Source organism: Metarhizium robertsii (genome assembly GCF_000187425.2).
Source record: "Metarhizium robertsii ARSEF 23 chromosome Unknown MAA_Scf_3, whole genome shotgun sequence".
NCBI lineage: Eukaryota > Fungi > Ascomycota > Sordariomycetes > Hypocreales > Clavicipitaceae > Metarhizium > Metarhizium robertsii.
This window is the reverse complement of record NW_011942171.1, coordinates 4,652,698-4,672,556: the sequence shown is the minus strand read 5'-3', so window position 1 is coordinate 4,672,556 and position 19,859 is coordinate 4,652,698. Positions and strand designations below refer to the sequence as shown.

The following is a 19,859-nucleotide window of genomic DNA, read 5'->3' as shown; positions in this document are numbered from 1 at the left end:
AGGATCCTGGCGATGTATTATTGCCAGGCCTCTTGAGCATTGCCTTGTCTCGTGTCTGATTTGCTCATAACCCGGGCGTTGACATCTTCGAATAGTGTCTCCATTTGAAGAGCCTCTTGGAGATGCTCCACGGACAACACGTAATCGTGCTGGTAATCAAACACGAAAGCGTAGTGTTCACTGCCGTCCAGGCTCGTTTGGATACCGAAGCCGTAAGGCCTGGTCTCCCTGGCTATGATATGTTCACCAAACCCGGGCATTTCTCCTGCGCTCTTCACACGTATATCCGCAAACGGATACCGCCCACGTAGTCCCTTGTCGTCCCAGATGGGCGCGAGAATTTTGCCGACTGGTTGCTCGATAGCGAACCGTTCGAAATTCCAGAGATCTGATATGTACTCAGCGATAGTCCCTTCAAACAGTCTACCAATGATCTTAGTATCCAGCTCTGATAGAAAACGCCGGTCCTGGGCGCAAGCCGCCCTGAGGTCGTTAAATCGTAGTTCCCGCTGGTGGGCAAAGGTTCTCCAGGGGAGAAGCCGCTTTGGGTAGAATTTACCGTCGACAGGCGTTGCGGGCACCGGCAAGCCATGGCCCGGTGGCGGGAGACGGAGCTTTAAATAGATATGAAAGTGACAGTAATACAAGTACTCTGACAGCGTGGACTTTTGGTCCTTGCGTCTGTCTTCCTCTAGCAACCTTTCGTGCTTGCGTTGCTCTTCCTCGCGCAACCTTTCGCTCTTGCGTGTCACTTCGTGTAGCAACCTTTCGAGTTCCGCAATCCGATCCTTATCAGACATGATGTTGGCTGCAAGACCTGTCAAGTATGCCCCCAGCACATCCTAGAATAGTAGTCGACGGTATAGCGTACGGAGTAATGTGATGATCAGAATATGCAGAGTTCCGTTTGATACATACACGACGGGGAAGTGTGGAAGAGATGCTGACAGTCAAGACAAGATTAAAGTTGGGCTGAAATGTCACCAACAGCCCCGTGCCTATTTTGAAGAACAGAAAACTAGGGGGTCCTTATGTAAGCCCCAGGGCCCAACCGACCAACACTGCGAGGACTTGGCCTTTTTTCTTCCAGCCACATCTGCTACGTAATCACTGGGCACCGAGAATTCGTGGCTGTACTGAGAAACGTCAATGTTGGTTCAGAGGTAGTGCTTTGTGGGGCATCTGGCGACTGAAGGCGATGTGGTATAAATAGTGTTGTAAGAAAAATACAGAAGATCTACCAAAATAAGACTTCGCCTTGCGTGAGGGATCCACGTTTAGCAGAGTCGTTAAAACAAATAGCTAAGCGTCAACGGTGTGCTCATCGTATTTGTTGCCTAAACCTTCTGAGTCTGGGAAACTTGGGTCAATCCGGGGTAACTGCCCCCACGGTGCATGCTCGTAAAGAACCTGGCGGATAGCATCCCTGTCTTTGGCCATCGACGGCGAACGCCTTTGATCGCACGTTCAACCATGAACCCGGACTGGTTGACGCCACTGCGCTTGTAGAAAGAATAAAGAGCGAACATGGCCCCATCACACACTGGGGAATGTTCGAGCAAAGATTCTTCCCTCCTTCCTTCCTTCGACAATTCATTCGCATGAACGCCCCTCCCGGACCCGACATCCCGATATCCACATCGGCCGGTTCCGAGGCTTTTCTGCCCCAGTCTGTCCCGCTTCCACCCTCGACAACCCGGGGCAAGACGAACCGCAAGAGTTCCCGCCCCTCCACGCCAATCACCACCATCGCATTGATTAATTTATCATCCCCAGCTCCCTCCCTCCCCCCTCCTCCTCCCACTCCTCCGCGCTGCTGCAACGGACCAACCCCGTCACCATGGCAGACCAGATGAACCTCCCCGTCGTCGACCTCGACGTCTACCTCAACCAAGAGGCGTCGTCGCCCGCCGTCGTCGCCGAGTGCGCCAAAGCCGCCAACGCCCTCATCACCTACGGCGCCCTCGTGCTGCACGACTCGCGCGTCTCCCCCTCGGACAACGAGTCCTTCCTCGACCTCCTCGAGGACTACTTCGCCCAGCCGGAAGCCGAGCTGCGCAAGGACGAGCGCCCCGAGCTCAGCTACCAGATCGGCGTGACGCTCGAAAACACCGAGAAGCCCAAGTGCGCCGTCGACGAGCCCTGCCTCGACGTCATCCGGCGCCTGCACCCCTCGCAGCGCCCGCTCGACATCTCGGCCCACCAGCCCGACCCGAAATGCCGCTTCTTCTGGCGCATGGCCTCGCCGCCGCCCTACGAGACGCAGTTCCCGGGCCTCAACGCCGCCAACGTCGTCCCCTCGGCCGACGGCGTCCGCCCGCGCTGGGCGCCCACAATGGACAAATGGGGCACCTGCATGAAGGACGCGTCCGTAAAAACCCTCCCTCCTTCTCAAAATATCCCACTCACCAAGGGCAGCGTGTCGAAACTATCTGAAATGACAGCCGTGGGCCTCGGCCTCCCAGCAACATACTTTAGCGACGCCGGCGCATACGGGTCCGTTTCTCCCCCTCCATCTCCCCAGGATATATCCTAACAGACATCAATCCCACAGCCCGCACCTCCTCGCGCCCACGGCGTCCGACCTGACCAAGTACGCGCAAAAGGACACCATACTAGCCGGCTTCCACACGGACCTCAACTTCCTCACCATCCACGGGCGCTCGCGCTACCCAGGCCTCAACATCTGGGCCCGCAACACGGGCGACCGGCTGGCCGTCGCCATCCCCCCCGGGAACCACCTCCTCGTCCAGGCGGGCAAGCAGCTCGAGCACGCGACGGGCGGCCTCATCAAGGCCGGCTACCACGAGGTCGTCGTCAACGAGCGCACCCTCGACGCCGTCGCCCGCCGCGCGCGCGAGCTCCCCGACAGGCCGCTGGTCCGCATCTCGAGCACCCTCTTCTGGCACCTCAACTCGGACTTTGACCTGGCCCCCGTCCCCGAGCTGGCCGCCAGGGCGAGCAGGCTGAGGCAGGAGCAGCGGCTGCTGGGGAGGGACGAGGGCGACGAGCCCAGCTACCCGCCTACCAAGGTGGGACATCAAGTCCAGGGGTGAGTAAAGGCAGCGTCAATGGCATACAGGTTCGCCCCCCCGGGAGACTGCTAACAACCATGGTGTAGGGAACTGAAACATATTGCTTTGATGGCGTAGACGCATGGCATGCTCACGACGAGACGACAAATAGCGGGCAAATACCAATCATTATTAGCACTGTTTTCTAACTACTTTTGGCGAATAAAAGTCACCATGGTGTTATGCACGCCGTGTCAGTAAGCATAAAGCACTACAGCAGTGGCTCACCGTCATGCGTTGGCAACGTCACCTCACGGTATAGCATTACTCAGTATAAGCAGATGGAATCTTGTCTCACTATATGACTGTCATTGCATAAACGCCCTATTAAATGCCACACACCTAACCGTCCAGTCCATCATCACCACTTGCTCTCACCATCGTATTGTAAGCATCCACTAAACACACAAACTCCACTCGTCATCAATCATATCAGCAAAATACGAAAAAAAAAAAAAACCAAACTACCTCAGCTCTATGCCTTGGCTGGAGCCAGTTGCGAAGAATTCTTAGCCTCTGGCCCGGCATCCGAGCCCTGCTCGTCGGAGCTGAGCTTGCGCTGAACAGCAGCCTCAGTGGGCGGCGGATCCTCCCGCCAAAAGTCCTTCTGGCCCTTTCCTAATCGAACCAACCACGGCGGAAGAAAGCCGCCGGGAATACGCCACGTCCAGTTCTCCTGCTCGTCCATGTTGGATGGTAGTATGCGTCCGCCAGACAACTTTTTCACCAGCCACACCGTGACGTTGATGATGATGTACGAGAAGATGCCGCCAATCAATCCATTGGCAATCGAGTACGTGAAAGGCATGAGGCAGATAGCGAGGAAGGCGGGGACGGCATCTCCCATATATTTCCAGTTGATTTCGGGAACAGCGCCGGCCATCATTGATCCGACGAGGATAAGAACACAGCCCGTGGCCCAAGGGGGAATCGAGGCGAAGATTGGGGCGAAGAAAACGGCAATGAAGAAGCAGAAGCCAGTAGACATGGAAGTCAAGCCCGTCTTGCCACCTTCCGAGATACCGGCACCAGACTCGACAAAAGCCGTGACCGGAGGAACACCGAGAACAGCACCGACGGAGATGCACAGCGCGTCAACCATGTAGGCAACGGCCGAGCCCTCAAAATCTTGCGTCACGGGATCCATAAGGCCGGCGAACCGGGCCATGGAGTACAGTGTACCGGTGGCGTCGAGGATGTCGACATAAAGAAAGGTAATAAGGGCGAGGCCAAACTGACCCCCGTATTCGGAAACGTTCCAGTCCTGGACATTGAGCGTGTTCTGAATGGGGTGGAAAGTCACGACCTTCTTGAAGAAGTCAAACGAGCTGTTGCCAACGTCGGTGTACGGGAAGTAGGTGACCGGTGTTGTACGAGGCCACGAAATGATGCTGACGAGAAGGATGCCAATAATAATGGCACCTTTGACTCGAAACATGGTCAGTATCACAGTGAAGATTCCACCGCAGAAGATTCCAATCCACATTGCGGGGTGGCGCATCTTGTCCCAGCTGGGGCATGTGCCATCGGCAAGACGATTCTCAGGAGAGCATCCCGCGAGTTCCACAGGCGTCGCGGTGGCTCCGACCACAACACCAATCCCTTCACTGTACGTGAGTCCAATCAGAGTCAGATACAAGCCGATGCCAACGCCCGTGGCGACCTTGATGGAGTGGGGAATCGCTCTGGCAAGCCATTGTCGCAACCCGAGGATGGCAAGACCGAGAAAAATGAAACCTTCGACAAAGATGGCGGTGAGGGCTACTCGGTATGGGACCAGACCGGTACCATGATAGCCAACTATGCACAACCAAGTTAGCGGTTGCACGAGCACAAAACAAGAGCACCCGATTTTGCACCACGTACCGACTGTGTAAGCAAAATAAGCATTCAAGCCTAATCAGACGTCTCATTAGTATATACCCGATGAAGCAAATGGCCTCTGGTGTTCGAGTGCTGGTCAGCGTACCCATTCCTGGCGCCAAAGCAACCGGCCTGTGTGTCATGGTCAGCAGTGCAACAGTCACCAACTTTATCCCTAACGACGTACAAGTTGGCAAAGAGCCCCATGCAGAAGCATGATAGTGCCGATATGGCGGCAGTGGCCGTCACGATGTCGCGCTTGATATCCTGGGTGCAAAGCATGTAGTCTGCATCTTTATCGCAAGTAGGGTCTGCAGCAGTGTGAGGGCAAACGCAGGTACCGCCGGAATCCGATACGATTGACGCGTTGACGGCAATAATGTATGCCATGGCGAAGAAGGTGGTCATCCCGGCTCGCAGTTCTGTGAGGAAATAGGATCCTTTCCTCTCTCTAGGCTAGAAATGAAAACCATGGTGAGCACGAAGATCGACGTGAAGGTGAAGGCATGTCTTTAGCTGTGATGTATACTGGGGAATATGTGATATCATGTCTCAATTCAGAGTTGGAACCCCACAGTCGGGAACCTGCATCCAACATGGGGAACATGAGACACCACACATTGCCCGAAACAGAGTAGTACAGCACGAGAAACGTGATTATGAAAAGGAGAGGACCTACATGGCCGCTGCCGTCGAGGCGAAACCATTTTCCAACGACGCTGGTCGCCACCTTGACGTTGACATCTTCTATCCAGCCCATGACGCTCGGAAAGCTTGAGTGAAAATAGGATACTATGACACCATGCGGAAAGCGAATTGCATCAAAAACAGGCCAGCAAATGCACAGCCCGATCAGCCGGTAGGTGAGCGGATGCGTTTCCCTGTGCCGATAGGAGGAATAAAGAAAAGAGAGTCAAGCCGGGAGGGAATCTCAGCATCCAGAGTCGAAAAGGTGGGTGGCAATCGAGATTTTCACAGTGGAGATGAAGGAATGTAGTAGTAGAGGACCATGGGGAAGCTTTATGGAGGTTTGGAGTAGCACAACTGGGCCAGGGTTGGTGGTTTGAGATAGGGACTTGGAATAGCGTGTGCCATGCAACTAGAGAAGCGGCAGAAAATAAGTAAGAGTTCAGACAAGAGGTGTGTGGGAATTAAAGGCCGGCCGGCTCATTACTGATACCAAAGATTTCCAACTGACTTGCACGAAAATGGGGTGTGCGTGGATGATCCGCGGTCGGCAAGCAAGAGGGTCGGCTAGCCTTAACACTGACAGTCCGGCTTCAAGGGTTTTCCGACTCGCTCCTATCTTTTTATCTTTCATTTGTAACGAATCTATCCTTTGGCTCGCAGAAACGTCTAGTGGCGTCGGTAGGTCTCGTCGGTAGTTGTAGCTCAGCCAGAAACGCGAGACTGATTGGTACAGTGCAAGTTTGTCTCATGGCAAGGTTGCCTCGCCAATCATTACAAGCCAGTCGCTGATTCACTGTCATGTCCCGGAAACTCGGAACACGACCCTGCGCTGCGAACCAGTATCTGATGTTCTGTATCGTCCGCCTTCCGACATGCCTGATAGACCTGATGACCTGTTGTCGCCGGCTCGCTTGCAAGATATCATGCAATTTTTACAATGCCTCGTTTAGGCCGCCGCCCCGTTTCTTGGATCTCGAAGGGATGAAGATTTTTTGCGTGTGGCGCTCAGCCAAGCGACGGCCAGGTCCGGAAATCGTTACTGAATGTGGACTCTGATGATGATAACGGTTGCAAGACCGTTTTTGACTGGGTGCCACTATCTTAAGCTCCACCTATCCACCACGCGAGCAATTAAAAAGGATGTGGGGTTGCAAGGGCCAGAATGTCGACGTTTGTTTCGATTCGAGAAAGGGCGAGGGCTGATTTCCAATTGTAGGGGAAGCGGTTGGAACAAAACCCTTTCCTTACAAAGTCCACCACCCTCGGCTTGCGGCTGTCTGTTGGCTAGTGTTTGAGGCTGCTCCCGCAACTGCCCGGCATGATGGCTTGAACACAGAACAAAGTCCGCCACCCTGACGATGCTAAGATGATCTCGCGGGCGTGTCGAAGAACATGAGTGCAATCAGCCGTGAACGCGCAATCCCGGCGAGGACGTTGGCAGCGAATTGAGATCAACTTCAGATTCCATCGTAAGCGATATATGGTGAAAACCCACTATGAAGGTGGTTTGAACGAACGAACAGGGTCGATATCTTCCACGCCACATCATGTACCCCGCGTTTTCCAGGGATCTGTCACGATTTCCTCAGCCAAGCCCTTGATCTATAAATTACCAACAATAGAACAGGCTTTGTGGAGGCGGGAAGTCAAGTGATGCTCGCAGATAGACGAGAAGGTGGGTGGTGCTCTCGCTGCTTTGGGTGACGATCCGTAGGACTTCGGCGGCTCCCGATGGATGACGCAAGGGCTACCTGGGTAACGTCTGGTCGAATCTGCAGGTGGACATTTGCATCGATAAGAACTGAAAGCCTTGCCGATTGAGTCGCGGGAAGGACTGATTGGTGCTGTCAACGAGAGACTATTGATGCTGGACGTTGGTCTTGATATGTCATTGGCTTTCTTGATAGCTGCACTCCTATATGTGAAAGAGTAGAGTATTTGGACGGAGATATTCCGGGCTGTCGACAAATGCTTGTGTTGCAGTTGAACTGGCCATTTGAATGCTGGGTCTGGTGCAGCTGAGGTAGGTGCCAACATGCACCTTCCGTTTGCACCAGGTGGTTTACATCTTGCAGGTGCCAGCAGCTGCCCAAGCCCACATACAACATTGATATCTCGCCATGGGGAGTGAAAATTATCACCATTGGTGGATTACCTGGTCAGAGTGCAACCCGAATATTTTGCGAGACGTCTGGCTTATTTATTAGTGAAACCCACCGCGGATACCGGCATACTACGCTCTCATTGTCATTCCGTTCCTGCTTTCGTATTTCAATGGAGGATCTGAGATCTCAGATCTCATCACATTGACAGGGAAGCATGCGCATCGGGCTTTCTCCGACACGGAGACATCCACATCCATGTGTCACTCTTGGGTAGAGGCGGGACGGCAGAGTCCGTGACAATCGCAAGTGTGACGGCTACCTCCTATATATTCCAGGCACTTCTGCTGAATTGTTAGACAGAGCTTGACAACGTGATTATAAGAGCCAGTCTGGCAGAAGAGAAGGCCCAGACCCTGACACTACCAGCCCACCGACCCAACCCGGACGCAATCGGGTGACGAAGCTCGACAGTAGCATAAATAGCATCTGCCCGATTTATTACGCAAGAGAAGCCGGAAGCGGAATATACCAATCACATCTTCTGACACAACCAGGGTAAACCCACATGTATGTTGTAGCCAAGTTAACTGCCAACCGATAAAATAACACTAGGCAACAACGCTGTAGCTTTTTCAAAGCTCACAGTTTTAGCCAATTCCAAGAAACCTAAGCGTCTTTCCAAACAGTAGTATAACCTTGATGTCGAGCAAGCACATTCCTCTTAACCCCCCGTGTACTCCGTCACATCACCCGCATCACACCTGGGACCTTGATGCTCTCACACCAAAAAGGATAACCCATCCCCGTCGAAACCTTTGACATCCAGACACATCTCTCCAACCAACCCCATGAGCGTGGGACACGACAATATCGTTGAGATATTGGGTTATCCGATGCATCATATCCTAGCCAACCCGACCAAGTTTGGTCTTTCCCTAGCATAACAAGCTTTGTAAATAGCTTCGTTACACATGGATCATCATATCATTACCCGCTAAAGGAGATACCTCGTGGCCGTTATCAGAGAAACGAAATCGATGGTGCCCTGGTATAGCTCCTCAGGTCATTTTCTGCCCCCTTTCCGTTCAAGTTTGGGACTCGATTTGCGGGCACCCTTCGTATTGGGGCTAATATGAACCAGAATTGGCATTTACAATATTGTAGCTAACCCCGCCGTCGGTATCAGTGCATATGGTAGTATCGCAGTCGTTATCACTGGCATCGAGAGTCGGAGGCCCGCGATTCGGATTGATCGAAACCACAGAGACTCTTTGGCGAAGATCCTCGTTTGGTGTATGGTCATGGTGAGGATTTCGACCATGGGTGGCGGGATTTGTATATGCCATACTCGAAGTACTGTCTCGAGATCTTGGGCGTGTTTCCCGGATCGTTGGACCGCCAGGGGAAATAACGTGGGCCATTGTCCTGAAATTTGGACCATGGGAGACGAAGAAAATTTCATCATTGATATTTGGGTCCCCGGGATTCAGAAGCGTGGCTGGAGGTCCTTCTGAACCTGGAAGGAGGTGTCCCGTAACAGTAATTTCCGCAGGCCGTCTTTCCATAATCGGCACCAGGGTAGGCGTGGATGCGTCGACTACATTTGGAAGGCGGATAGGATAAGGACCATGGTGAGGGTAAGACGCCTGAGGTGAGCCCGGAAGATGATGTGCTGTCGGATAATGCGCCTGCTCCTGCGAGGTTGGAAGGGAACCAGTCCCTCCGGAATAGGCCATTTGCGCAGGCATGGGGGGGGGTGCCGATTCTGGTGCTCCGGCATTTCGGTGTCGGGAGATTGTCCCCTGGTGACAGCGTCGAGATGAGCCAGGCGCGAATGGATTCGAGGAAAAAAGGAAGTAGATGTAGTCCGGTAGAAGAGTGTTGTTGATGTAGGAAACAAGTAGATTCCTCTATGAAATGCAGGGCCAAGGCGGCAAATATATAGCCCTCAGCGAGACTTTTTTTATCCATATTCTGAGGTAAACAAGCAACAAGCTTGCGTCGACATGTCCCGGATCCAACGCCTGTTCTCTGTCAATTTTTGATATATGTGTCCGGCAGGCTTGGTTGGTGTACCATTATTAGACACGTTTTTCTTGGTGTCCTGCAGGGCGAAGCCATCGGAAAACATGACAAAATGACAAAATATCTAGATTCGCCCGTGTTTTCTGAGTGTTCTGCGTCTCTCCATGTAGCGAGGCCTGGACTTGATGTCATGACGGCACTCCAAAACAGGACCTGCAACGAACAGAACCCAGTGGTGTATCCATCTCGGCCCGATGGCTCTTTGTCCCTACAGTTCAGTCCTGTGTTTGAATGGGAAACCCTAACTCATGTCCGGCATGGTTCGTGCCGAAAAATGATGGGTAACAAAGCGTGCAGGGCATCTGAAACGCGGCAGTGCCTCTGCAGAGTCGATCTGGTGTTTATTTCAACGGTGTGCATGTTGCTTTGTGAATGTCGAGGCAATGAAATCTAACTGCATCTGTGACGTGGAAAGGAATTCCGGACACGCAGAAAACAAGCCATCCACTGTCAATGTTTGGAGAAGCCATGATGTGGCTGTGTAGAAATGAGCGCCATGTCATGGTTATTATTCGGCTTTTGCGAAACAAAAGTTGAGATATGATGAGTACATTGCTCTTGTCATGACGAAGCTGTACCAGACAGAGGAGGGCTGGTGATTTATCTGTGGTCCAAGGTGACCAGACTGTGATATTGAGGCTACAGATTACATCGCACGGAGCTGTCAAGGGTGTCTGGATCCAGTCTGGTAGGGAAAATACCTACCCTAAGGTAGGCAGGCACTCGTAGGCACCGATGGGACGATGCCGACATCTTGACGACTGGGGATCCCGTTTCCAGCCACAGCGGGACTGCAAATGATCAGCAAGTCTGGTCCGAAAGACCCTGCAGGACACGGGAGCTGCCGAATGGACTCTTCAAATGTACAAAACCTTGCTCGTGTGCCTCGGTGAGTGGTGCGATCGATGGCCGGCCTGGTGGCAACATCTTGGCGATTCGACAAATGTCCACTTCGGACAGCGCGACCATTCAAGTTGGCCGGAGACGCAGCTCGGGCCGGCCTTCTTTCGTCTGGCAGGGCAAAAAGTCGGGGCATGGTGGCCGTGCAAGCAGGGACTGTCCCTCGGTGCATGTTGGGGGCGCGTTGTGCCATTCGTCGACATTGTGTTCAATCAATTTGGAATGCAACATTTGAAATGTCCAGATGTCCAGATGCCCAGATGTCTGGTCCTTGACGTCAGATGATTGGGGCGCCCGCGTCCCCCCCCAGGCCCAGCAATTTTGGGGCCCGTCCGGCGTCACGACCCGCTGTTGCGCGGCATGTCACGCTGTAAGCCACACCGCTCATTGGCTCCCGTGACGTCAGGCGGCCTCTCGCCCCTTGGGGCTCCTGTGGCGGATGCCAAACCTGCACCCGTCGACATGTGGGAGCACCAGACTTGATCATCAACCGGTCAATCATGCCACAGACATCAAACAGCCGACACAGGCTGACAGGCAAGACAGGCTCCCTCCTTGCCTCCCTCTTCAGCCCCCGGCCGATTCCCATTTGCGCAACCCCCGATCGCGTCTGACACCAGACCTCTCTGCGTTCTCGACCAACAAAAGTGTGGCATGTGGTGCCTGGCCGTGTCTCGCCCCTTCAGCCACTTGCGGTGTGGATCGCATTGATGATTTCCGCCGCCGCCGTTGTTGATCGGCGGTTTGAGCCGTGACTCTGGAACGGGACCTCCACGTCCTTTATATACCTTCCTCGCCGTTTTACCCACCTGGCCAGCACAGTTGCTTTTTTGTTTGTTTTTTCGATATTCGTCTTTGAGCGTCCTTTTCTAAGCAGTTACGCACGCACATCTTGTTGCGAACCAATCTCACCACACATGATGGCGTATCCCCACCGTGACCGCTACGATGACGGATACTATCCCCCTCCGTCAGATGATCGATTTGCTGGCCCTCCGCCCCGACGACACAAATCCGAGCGACACCGCCGCCGCAGTCCCGACGGTATCCCATATGGCGAAGATGCGTACCCCCCGCGGCGGGGCTATTCTCGCAGGGAACCCCCCGGGCCAAGAGGCATGACGCAACCCGGCAGCAGCGGCCGGCGTCCAAGAAGCCCTCCACCGTATTATCCTCCGGAGCCGGCCCCTCGCGAGCCTCGCAAAGATTCACGGCGGGAACCGCGTCCCTCTCGACCGGAGCGAGACGTGCCGCGAAGCTACGACCGCAACTACCCACCGGCGCGGGACTACGCCAGCCCTCGGGATCAACCACGCCGCTCACATCGCGAGGAGCCCGAATATCGCCCTCGACGAGACAGGGCATCGCCACCACCAGAGTACAGATCCCGCCCCCGCGAAGGCCGCTCTTACAAGTCCCGACCCGTCTCGCCAGAACCAATATCCCGACCTCGAGAGTTCCCTGCCCCCAAATACGGCGGCGGCGACGACGGCAAACGCCACCATCGGGCGCGATCTCATGAGCGTTCTCACAAAAGGGACGTGAGTCCTGCGCGTGGTCGTGACCGCGCCTTCCCTCCCACGAGCAAACCCTCTTCGTCTTCGCGACGCAAGTCCGCCCCTGCGCCGACGGCGGACAAGGCCAAGAAACAGGCTTGGTGGCAGAATCCCCTTATCCAGGCGGGTGCGCGGACGGCGTTTGCCGCTGGAGCGCAGGCCGCGATGCAGAATCGCAACGACCCCAATCCGTGGCTGGGGTCCAAGGGTGCCAAAGTTGCGACGGCTGCCCTGGGCGCTGCGTTGATGGATGGCTTTGGCAAGAAGAAGGACTGATGGAATGACTTTATGAATGGCCATGAAATTGAAGTAGTTAGCGAAAGAATGTATTTTGGATTTGTTTAGTGTTGGAATGACTTGGGTTATTTGCTACGGATGCCATTTTGGATGTGATATACCGCTGTTGGACTGCTTGGATTTGTTGGGCAATGCGTATCCCCGATCAATCAGTACATCTCCTCAATAGACATTTAGATTTGGTATCTCTCAGGACAATGAATGAAACTGGCCCTGATTATATCTGGTCAGGAATCCGACGCAAAAGGTGTAAGCCTAGAGGGCACACCGTCTCCAAAACATGTCAAGTCAATATAGTCTCGCATGACTGAGAAGGGTACTGCGCCCTCGTGCCGCTACGACTTGCGTGTTAGATACATTTGATCGCTTTGCATATATCACGATAAGCCTATAGCAATGCAATCTGACAGGGCAGTAGACGTCTCTTGCCAGAAGCTCGACCCAGATTCGCCTACACAATGCCGTACTTGTCGCCGTGAAAACGACAGCAAGTTTCACAACTATTCGCGCATTTAGACATGCTACCGAGTTTGATATGCGGCAGGCAATACATCCAAAGCTGGAATTCGCAACACAGTCACCGCCATCTTACCCAATTCGTTATCAACAACCCGATATCATGCTAGACCCATCATCCATACTATAATCTGTTCGTATCGGCTTATTCATTTGATGCATTATATTCTACCTCCAGTAAATCCCACCCATCAGACCCCCACGAGAAATACTTGTCCCTCAAAAGGCGACAAAATCCCCCCCCTGCTCTTCCCGCCACGCGTCGACATGACCGGCACAAAATTCACATCCCGCACACCGAGCTCCTCCGCGCTCGGCATCTCCACCCTCTTCTCGTCGGCAGTAAAGTTCAAGACGACAACGGCCTTGCCACCCCCCCGCGGATGCTCCTTCACAAACAAAAACAAGTCCTTGTCCCCGGGCCGCAAATCCCTAAAGTCGCCGTAAACAAGCAAGTCAGCGTGCTCCCTTCTGAAACGCAGCACCTTGCGCCAGAACGCAAGCACGCTCTCCGGGTCATCCAGCTGCGACGCGACGTTGATCTCGCCCGCCAGCGGGTGCGGCTTCATCCACGGCTCATCGACGGGCAGCCCTGCCTTCTCGGCGGCTTCCGAGAAGCCCCCGAACTTGGCTCTGCCGTCCCAGGCCATGGGGACGCGCGCGTGGTCGCGCGCCAGGTGCTGCAGGGCGGAAAACGCCCTGTCCAGCTCCGCCTTGTTGTCGGCACCGTAGAGCTCCTCGGTCATCTTGACAAAGAGGCGGCTGTCGATGTCGAGGTAATTCTCCAGCGGGTACGTGTCCCTGGGGACGTTGACGCAGCCGATTTCTTGGCCCTGGTAGATGTATTGCGTGCCGCTTAGGCACGACTCCATGAGGGCGAGCATCTTGGCCCCTGGCACGCGGTACTCGGGCCTGTCGTCTGCGAAGCGGGACACGGACCGCGCTTGGTCGTGGTTCTCGAGGAAGACGGTCGTCCAGCCGTCGGAGCCGTGGATGAGGCCTTGGGTCCGCGACACTGCGGCCTTGAAGTCGGGCAGGGTGTAGTTCTTGGGCGTGGTTTCGTACTTGTGCGTCTTTCCGAAGCCGGTGTCGACCACGTCGAACTGGAACACCATGTCGAGCTGCTTCTCCTTGGCGCTGACGTACCTGAGCACCTTTTCCATGTCGGGCGTGTTGGGAAGCTCGCCGACAGTGATGGCGCCGTATCGGGCGAGAATGGCATTCATCTCCGAGAGGAACTCGTGCATCCGGGGCCCGTTGCAGTACAAGAGCCCGGCGGGCTGGAAGGGGGCCTTGGGATCCACGATGGGTGCGTCTTGCAGGCCGTCCGGCTTGCTGTACATGTTGACGGTGTCGACGCGGAAGCCGTCGACGCCGCGGTCTAGCCAGAACTCCATGGCCGATTTGTAGATGGCCTCTCGGGCGACGGGGTTCTCCCAGTTCAAGTCGGGCTGCTCCGTGGCAAACAGGTGCAGATAATACTCGCCCGTCTGCTCATCCCACTGCCAGGCACTACCGCCGCCAAAGTTGCATCGCCAGTTGTTTGGAGGGAGTCTCTCCCCAGTGCGTGAATATTTGGCGGGTCTCCAGATGTACCAATCTCTCTTGGGGCTGTCCCTGCCTGCGCGAGACTCCTTGAACCAGGCATGTTGGTCCGAGGTGTGGTTGATGACGAGGTCGAGCATGATTCGCATGCCGCGGGCATGGGTCTCGCGGATGAGGACTTCCATGTCCTGAACAGTGCCATAGGGCCTGTAGACATCTTCGTAGTTGGAAATGTCGTAGCCCATGTCGACCTGCGGACTGTCATACATGGGACAGATCCAAATCACGTTGACGCCCAGACTGGCTATGTAGTCCAGCTTGGAGGTGATGCCGGGCAAGTCACCGATGCCATCGCCGTTGGAGTCGCAGAAGGAGGCTGGGTAGATTTGGTAGATGACGGCCTCTTTCCACCATTTCTTCTCGCGGGAGATGACGGTCATGATGGCTGTGAGACTGACAAGGCGCAGAAATGCAAAGAGTCGTAAGGTGAGAGTCTGGGTTATCGCTCTATTCTAGTACAAAGAGTCTCCTGCAAATGGGAATAAACAAACAGGGCGTAAATGACACAAAAAGATGAGAATGGGGGAGAAAGTTGGGGTCTGGAGACAGGACAGAGGCAGTTTCCTCTTAAATCCTCAAGCATCGTGAATATGCCACGTGGGGAAGAGGACACGTCGGTGTAGAAGGGAGCGAACTCGAGAGATACGGGTTCATGTGCGACCAACCGCTGGAGCCAAATTTTCAAGAATGACCACCGCGGCCCAACCACAGCAAGACCAAGAGCGGAAGTATGATTCTCGTCATACCGGGTCTTCCAGCTTCGTCATGGGCACAATACTGCTTTGTCGGTCCGACGGTTTGGAGCATTCGTGCGGGGAAATCTGGGGTAAGTGTCACAGTGACACTGCCGTCGCGACGATCGCTTTGTGTGATCTGAGAAATTGCCAGAATTGGCAATGCCAGACGACGCCTTATGGATACATGGGATATAGTTGGAGAGTCACATAACTTGTCCAATATCACGGAGTAGCGCGAGATGGTTATGCCACGCAGCCAAGGGGAGCCGGCGGGGCTACAACAGATAGATAGATGTCACTGACATGTTGTCGGTCCGACGCGACCAACGGCACCATTGGCCTGTTGTCGGCCCGGCACTCGATGGCTTTCGCTTCCTGCGCCATGCGGGTCTTCTCGAAGCTCAGGGCTGAAGAAACTTCCTTTCCAACTCGGCCCGGCCATGCAGCCACGAAAACATAAAGCCGTGCAGATGGCTCACTCTGCTGGTGCTAGCGAGTGCCGTGCCATCCAAGACTTTAGCCGTTCAACATCAGAGAGTCACGCTAGGAGCAGCATGAAACTGCGATGGCTGGCCATGGCGTACATCAAGCAACCGGCACGGGAGGTCTGTTTTGTGATTCGATACCTGAACCAACTATGTATTTGGCCATCTCACCAAGATCTCAGGGACCAGGAAAGATTCTGGTGCTGGTGAGTGCGCCAGCCGCATTCTTTGGCCGAGAGAACCGCCGTGAACGACATCAGCCAAGGTGCGTTGCGTTTCTATTCACAGTCCTGGAGATGCTCCAAAGCCGTTTTGACGAGTCAGTTGGTATCTATGGAATTCCTTCGAGCTAATTCGACTATTGATAGGACAACGTCCTTACAGGCCAAGGCTTTTGGGCAAGCGCTTTGCTTCGGTATGGAATGGCGACTCGATTGCTTTGGATAAATGGGATGACGGATGGAGTCGCCGGACAAACAACTCGGACCACTTCAGAAACGCAAATACCGTATTAGGATATAATCCTACAGGCGTGGACGCAATGCCCCATCCTCACCTCCTTTCGGCGCGATCCAACGCCAAGCCAATCCGAAAACAAAAAAAACCCCCGTGACCTTGTCGGACCGACGACGAAGGGGAACGATTTCTCACAACTAGGATCACCGGCCTAATGGCAAGACGGCAAGCTTAATTCTCCAGATCCACCAAATTGAAATGGCATCCCCATGGGGAGGTCAAATCCGGGGATGCAGAAGGTGACCTCACCTCACATCGAATTGGAATCAACATTTGGTGATGGCCGATGTTCCGGCCCCAGCATTGTTTGTACGACCAAAATGTTGTGGATCCCCATCCAGGGGGGCCAGACATGGTCGCCTGATCACCTTGTCTGGAGAGGCGGGCTGTTTACTCCGTATGTACATCCAACAAGCCCCAACTGTTCAATTGAGCCAATGGCTACAATTTCCTGCGGCCGGCCCGAGGAGAAAATCTTTCGAAGTGGTTGGGTCGGCAGTTGACGTTTTGTGGATGGTGATTGTAGCACGGCAGCTCGACGACATCATCTCAACAACCACAACCACCACCACCTGCGGTTTCAACAAAGTCAATGGCACGTGTGCCATATGGAGCCTGGCTTGTCATTGGGGACAGCATCGGCTAGCCCGCCACAACACTCGCCCTTGGCCCGGTTCAGGGGTGTGTATGGGTCCAGGTGGCTTCACACTAGTCACAAGGAGCGAAGGAGCCGGCTTTTGTCTGGGGTCTCGGCTCTGTTGTGAAATGGACCTGCCAGCAAAAAACCGCTCGATTCCATTTACAATTCAACTTCTCTCGTCTTCAAGCGTCATGGACTATAAAGGGAGGCCGGTCTGTCGTCGGCTTATCAAGAGATGGATTCGTGAGGCATCGGATCATGGCCGCCCAACTCCTTTACTCCTAAGCTTTTCTTGGCTCTCGGATACCAGGCTCATTTTCTTTTGATCCCCCCCAACCCAATATACCAATTATATACGTTATCCAAGGGGACATTTGCCTCGTCAATTGATACCACTAGTTGGAAAATTGACTAGAAGCACAATACTCCAACATGTCTTCCCTCACCAAACACCAGGGCGGGGACCAGCCTCGCAGAATCTCCATCGACCGCGGCAACATGGACGAAAATCTCGTCCATGAGGCAGCCGCCGCCGCCGAAACGGAGCATAGCATGGGGCTTTTAAAATCTCTCCAACTGTACAGGAAAGCCTGTCTGTGGTCCATCTTCCTGTCCACCTGTATTGTCATGGAAGGATTCGATGTTGTGCTGCTCAACACATTATTTGCTTATCCCCCCTTCCAGAAGAAATTCGGGGTTGAACAGCCTGACGGCACATACCAACTCACGGCGGCTTGGCAAGCCGGCCTGAGCAACGGCACGCTTGTGGGACAAGTCCTCGGTCTGTTCGTCAACGGAATCATTGCCGACAGATTCGGATACCGCAAGACGCTCATCGGCGCCTTGGTGGGCTGCATTGCTTTCATCTTTATAGTCTTCTTTGCGGAAAGCCTCACGCAACTCCTCATCGGGCAGATGCTCATCGGTGTCCCGTGGGGTGTCTTCCAGACCCTGACCACAACATATGCCTCCGAGGTGTGCCCTACGCATCTGCGTGCCTACCTCACCACATATGTCAACCTCTGCTGGGTCATGGGCCAGTTCATCGCCTCCGGCGTCCTGCGGGCCATGGTCTCCCGAGACGACAAGTGGGGATACAAGATTCCCTTTGCTCTACAGTGGATGTGGCCCATCCCTCTGATTATCGGCATCTATCTTGCCCCCGAGTCCCCCTGGTGGCTCGTTCGCCGCAACCGCATCGACGACGCCAAGAGGTCTTTGGCGCGGCTGACAGCCCGCAATACCGACCTTGCCTTCCGGCCGGACGAAACCATCTCCATGATGGTTCATACCAACGAGATGGAGAAGGAGCTCACGGCAGGCATCTCGTATGCAGATCTCTTTCGAGGCAAGGTGAACCGCCGCCGAACAGAAATCGTCTGCGTCACATGGATGATCCAGACCCTCTGCGGCGCCACCTTTATGGGATACTCGACCTACTTTTACCAACAGGCTGGGATGGATGTTGAAAACTCGTTCAGCATGTCTCTTGGCCAGTACGCGCTTGGCGCTGTCGGCACCATCTGCTCGTGGTTCCTCATGGGCCGCTGGGGCCGCCGAACCCTGTACCTGGGCGGCCAAATCATCATGTGCATCCTCCTCCTCGCCATTGGTTGCACCGCCTTTGCCGGCAAGGAGAACGCCGCTGCACAGTGGGCAATCGGCTCGATGCTCCTCGTCTACACCTTTACGTACGATGCCACCGTCGGCCCCGTCTGCTACTCCCTCGTCGCCGAGCTCACGTCCACCCGTCTCCGAACCAAGTCGGTGGTTCTCGCCCGAAACTGCTACAACATAGTTGGCATCGTGACCAATGTCATGACGCCCCGGATGCTGAATCCCACGGCGTGGAATTGGGGCGCCAAGGCCGGCTTCTTCTGGACGGGCACCTGCCTCGCGTGCGCCATCTGGACGTACTGGCGTCTTCCGGAGCCGAAGGGCCGCACCTATGCCGAGCTGGATGTCCTGTTTGAGAATGGCATCAGCGCCCGCAAATTCAGCTCCACGTCGATTGACAGATTCGATGCGCAAGGTGACCGCGTGTCAGAAAAGGAAAAGATGTCGGAAGTCAGGGTCGAGAGAGTCCACAGCGATCAGTCTTGAGGACACCAGGACCCCCCTTTCCCTACGTTGACGAACTTGCGGACTGGCATGGATGATGTGACGGATGTTTTTGCGGTGTTGATGGCAACTTGCTCAGACGAATGATATTTAAGCGATGTATGTATGTATTACCCGAAGCGTTTTTGGAGGAATCATCCCGATTGGCAGATGATAGAAAAATACAAAGGCGCTAGCCAATGATAGATGACTGCTCGTATTACCAACAAAAAGAATGTGTCTTGCGCAGCAAGGGTTTCACACGGTAAGACAAGGGCCCCTTCTTTTTGGTTCACGGCTGCATAAATACATACATGTCCGGCCATGCCGACAAGCATTGTACCTCCTCAAAACCACGCGGGTTCCCCCCACGGGCCAACACCCGGGCCCTTGAAGAGCCTGCCCCCCTTCCACACCCATCTGATGTTCTCCTCGTTCTGCAAGACGCGGACATCGGCGACGGGATTCGCCGTGACGCCGATGAAATCAGCCTCGTACCCGGCCTTGAGCTGCCCCGTCCTGGGCGCCTGGCCCTCGACGGTCAGCGGCCCGTTGGCGGTGGCGGCGCGGATGGCCTCGAGGTTCGACAGCCCGGCCTCGACGGCCCATTCCAGCTCCCGGGCCATGGTCAGGGCGGCGAGGGCGTCTGTGCCCAGCGCGATAGTGACGCCGGCGGCAACGGCGGCCCGT

At 54.7% G+C, this 19,859-nt stretch overlaps 7 protein-coding genes across 7 annotated transcripts in view; 3 read left to right on the top strand and 4 right to left on the bottom strand.

Annotated features, from left to right (window-relative positions):
- Window positions 1-17: 17 nt before the first annotated feature.
- On the bottom strand, window positions 18-800 carry MAA_08770 (uncharacterized protein; the record flags this gene model as incomplete). Its single annotated transcript, XM_007826768.2, has 1 exon — window positions 18-800. One exon carries the CDS (start codon window positions 798-800, stop codon window positions 18-20), a length of 783 nt encoding a protein of 260 aa, XP_007824959.2.
- A 1,040-nt stretch (window positions 801-1,840) lies between these two features.
- Window positions 1,841-3,152, top strand: MAA_08769 (Clavaminate synthase-like protein; the record flags this gene model as incomplete). Its single annotated transcript, XM_007826767.2, has 3 exons — window positions 1,841-2,496; window positions 2,555-3,052; window positions 3,122-3,152. 3 exons carry the CDS (start codon window positions 1,841-1,843, stop codon window positions 3,150-3,152), a joined length of 1,185 nt encoding a protein of 394 aa, XP_007824958.2.
- Window positions 3,153-3,549: 397 nt separating this feature from the next.
- On the bottom strand, window positions 3,550-5,327 carry MAA_08768 (Xanthine/uracil/vitamin C permease; the record flags this gene model as incomplete). The annotated part of the gene is made up of 4 exons (XM_007826766.2): window positions 3,550-4,874; window positions 4,941-4,970; window positions 5,044-5,069; window positions 5,125-5,327. 4 exons carry the CDS (start codon window positions 5,325-5,327, stop codon window positions 3,550-3,552), a joined length of 1,584 nt encoding a protein of 527 aa, XP_007824957.2.
- A 6,310-nt stretch (window positions 5,328-11,637) lies between these two features.
- On the top strand, window positions 11,638-12,549 carry MAA_08767 (uncharacterized protein; the record flags this gene model as incomplete). The annotated part of the gene is made up of 1 exon (XM_007826765.1): window positions 11,638-12,549. One exon carries the CDS (start codon window positions 11,638-11,640, stop codon window positions 12,547-12,549), a length of 912 nt encoding a protein of 303 aa, XP_007824956.1.
- A 728-nt stretch (window positions 12,550-13,277) lies between these two features.
- On the bottom strand, window positions 13,278-15,071 carry MAA_08766 (maltase; the record flags this gene model as incomplete). The annotated part of the gene is made up of 1 exon (XM_007826764.1): window positions 13,278-15,071. The coding sequence occupies one exon, from the start codon at window positions 15,069-15,071 to the stop codon at window positions 13,278-13,280; it is 1,794 nt and encodes a 597-aa protein (XP_007824955.1).
- A 2,430-nt stretch (window positions 15,072-17,501) lies between these two features.
- MAA_08765 (sugar transporter-like protein) lies at window positions 17,502-19,172 on the top strand (the record flags this gene model as incomplete). The annotated part of the gene is made up of 1 exon (XM_007826763.1): window positions 17,502-19,172. One exon carries the CDS (start codon window positions 17,502-17,504, stop codon window positions 19,170-19,172), a length of 1,671 nt encoding a protein of 556 aa, XP_007824954.1.
- A 344-nt stretch (window positions 19,173-19,516) lies between these two features.
- Window positions 19,517-19,859, bottom strand: part of MAA_08764 (amidohydrolase) — a gene marked incomplete at both ends in the record, with an annotated part of 908 nt that continues 565 nt past the window's right edge. Inside the window, one exon of the mRNA XM_007826762.1 lies at window positions 19,517-19,783. Coding sequence (XP_007824953.1) covers window positions 19,517-19,783 — 267 coding nt within the window. The remainder of the gene's footprint in view (window positions 19,784-19,859) is intronic.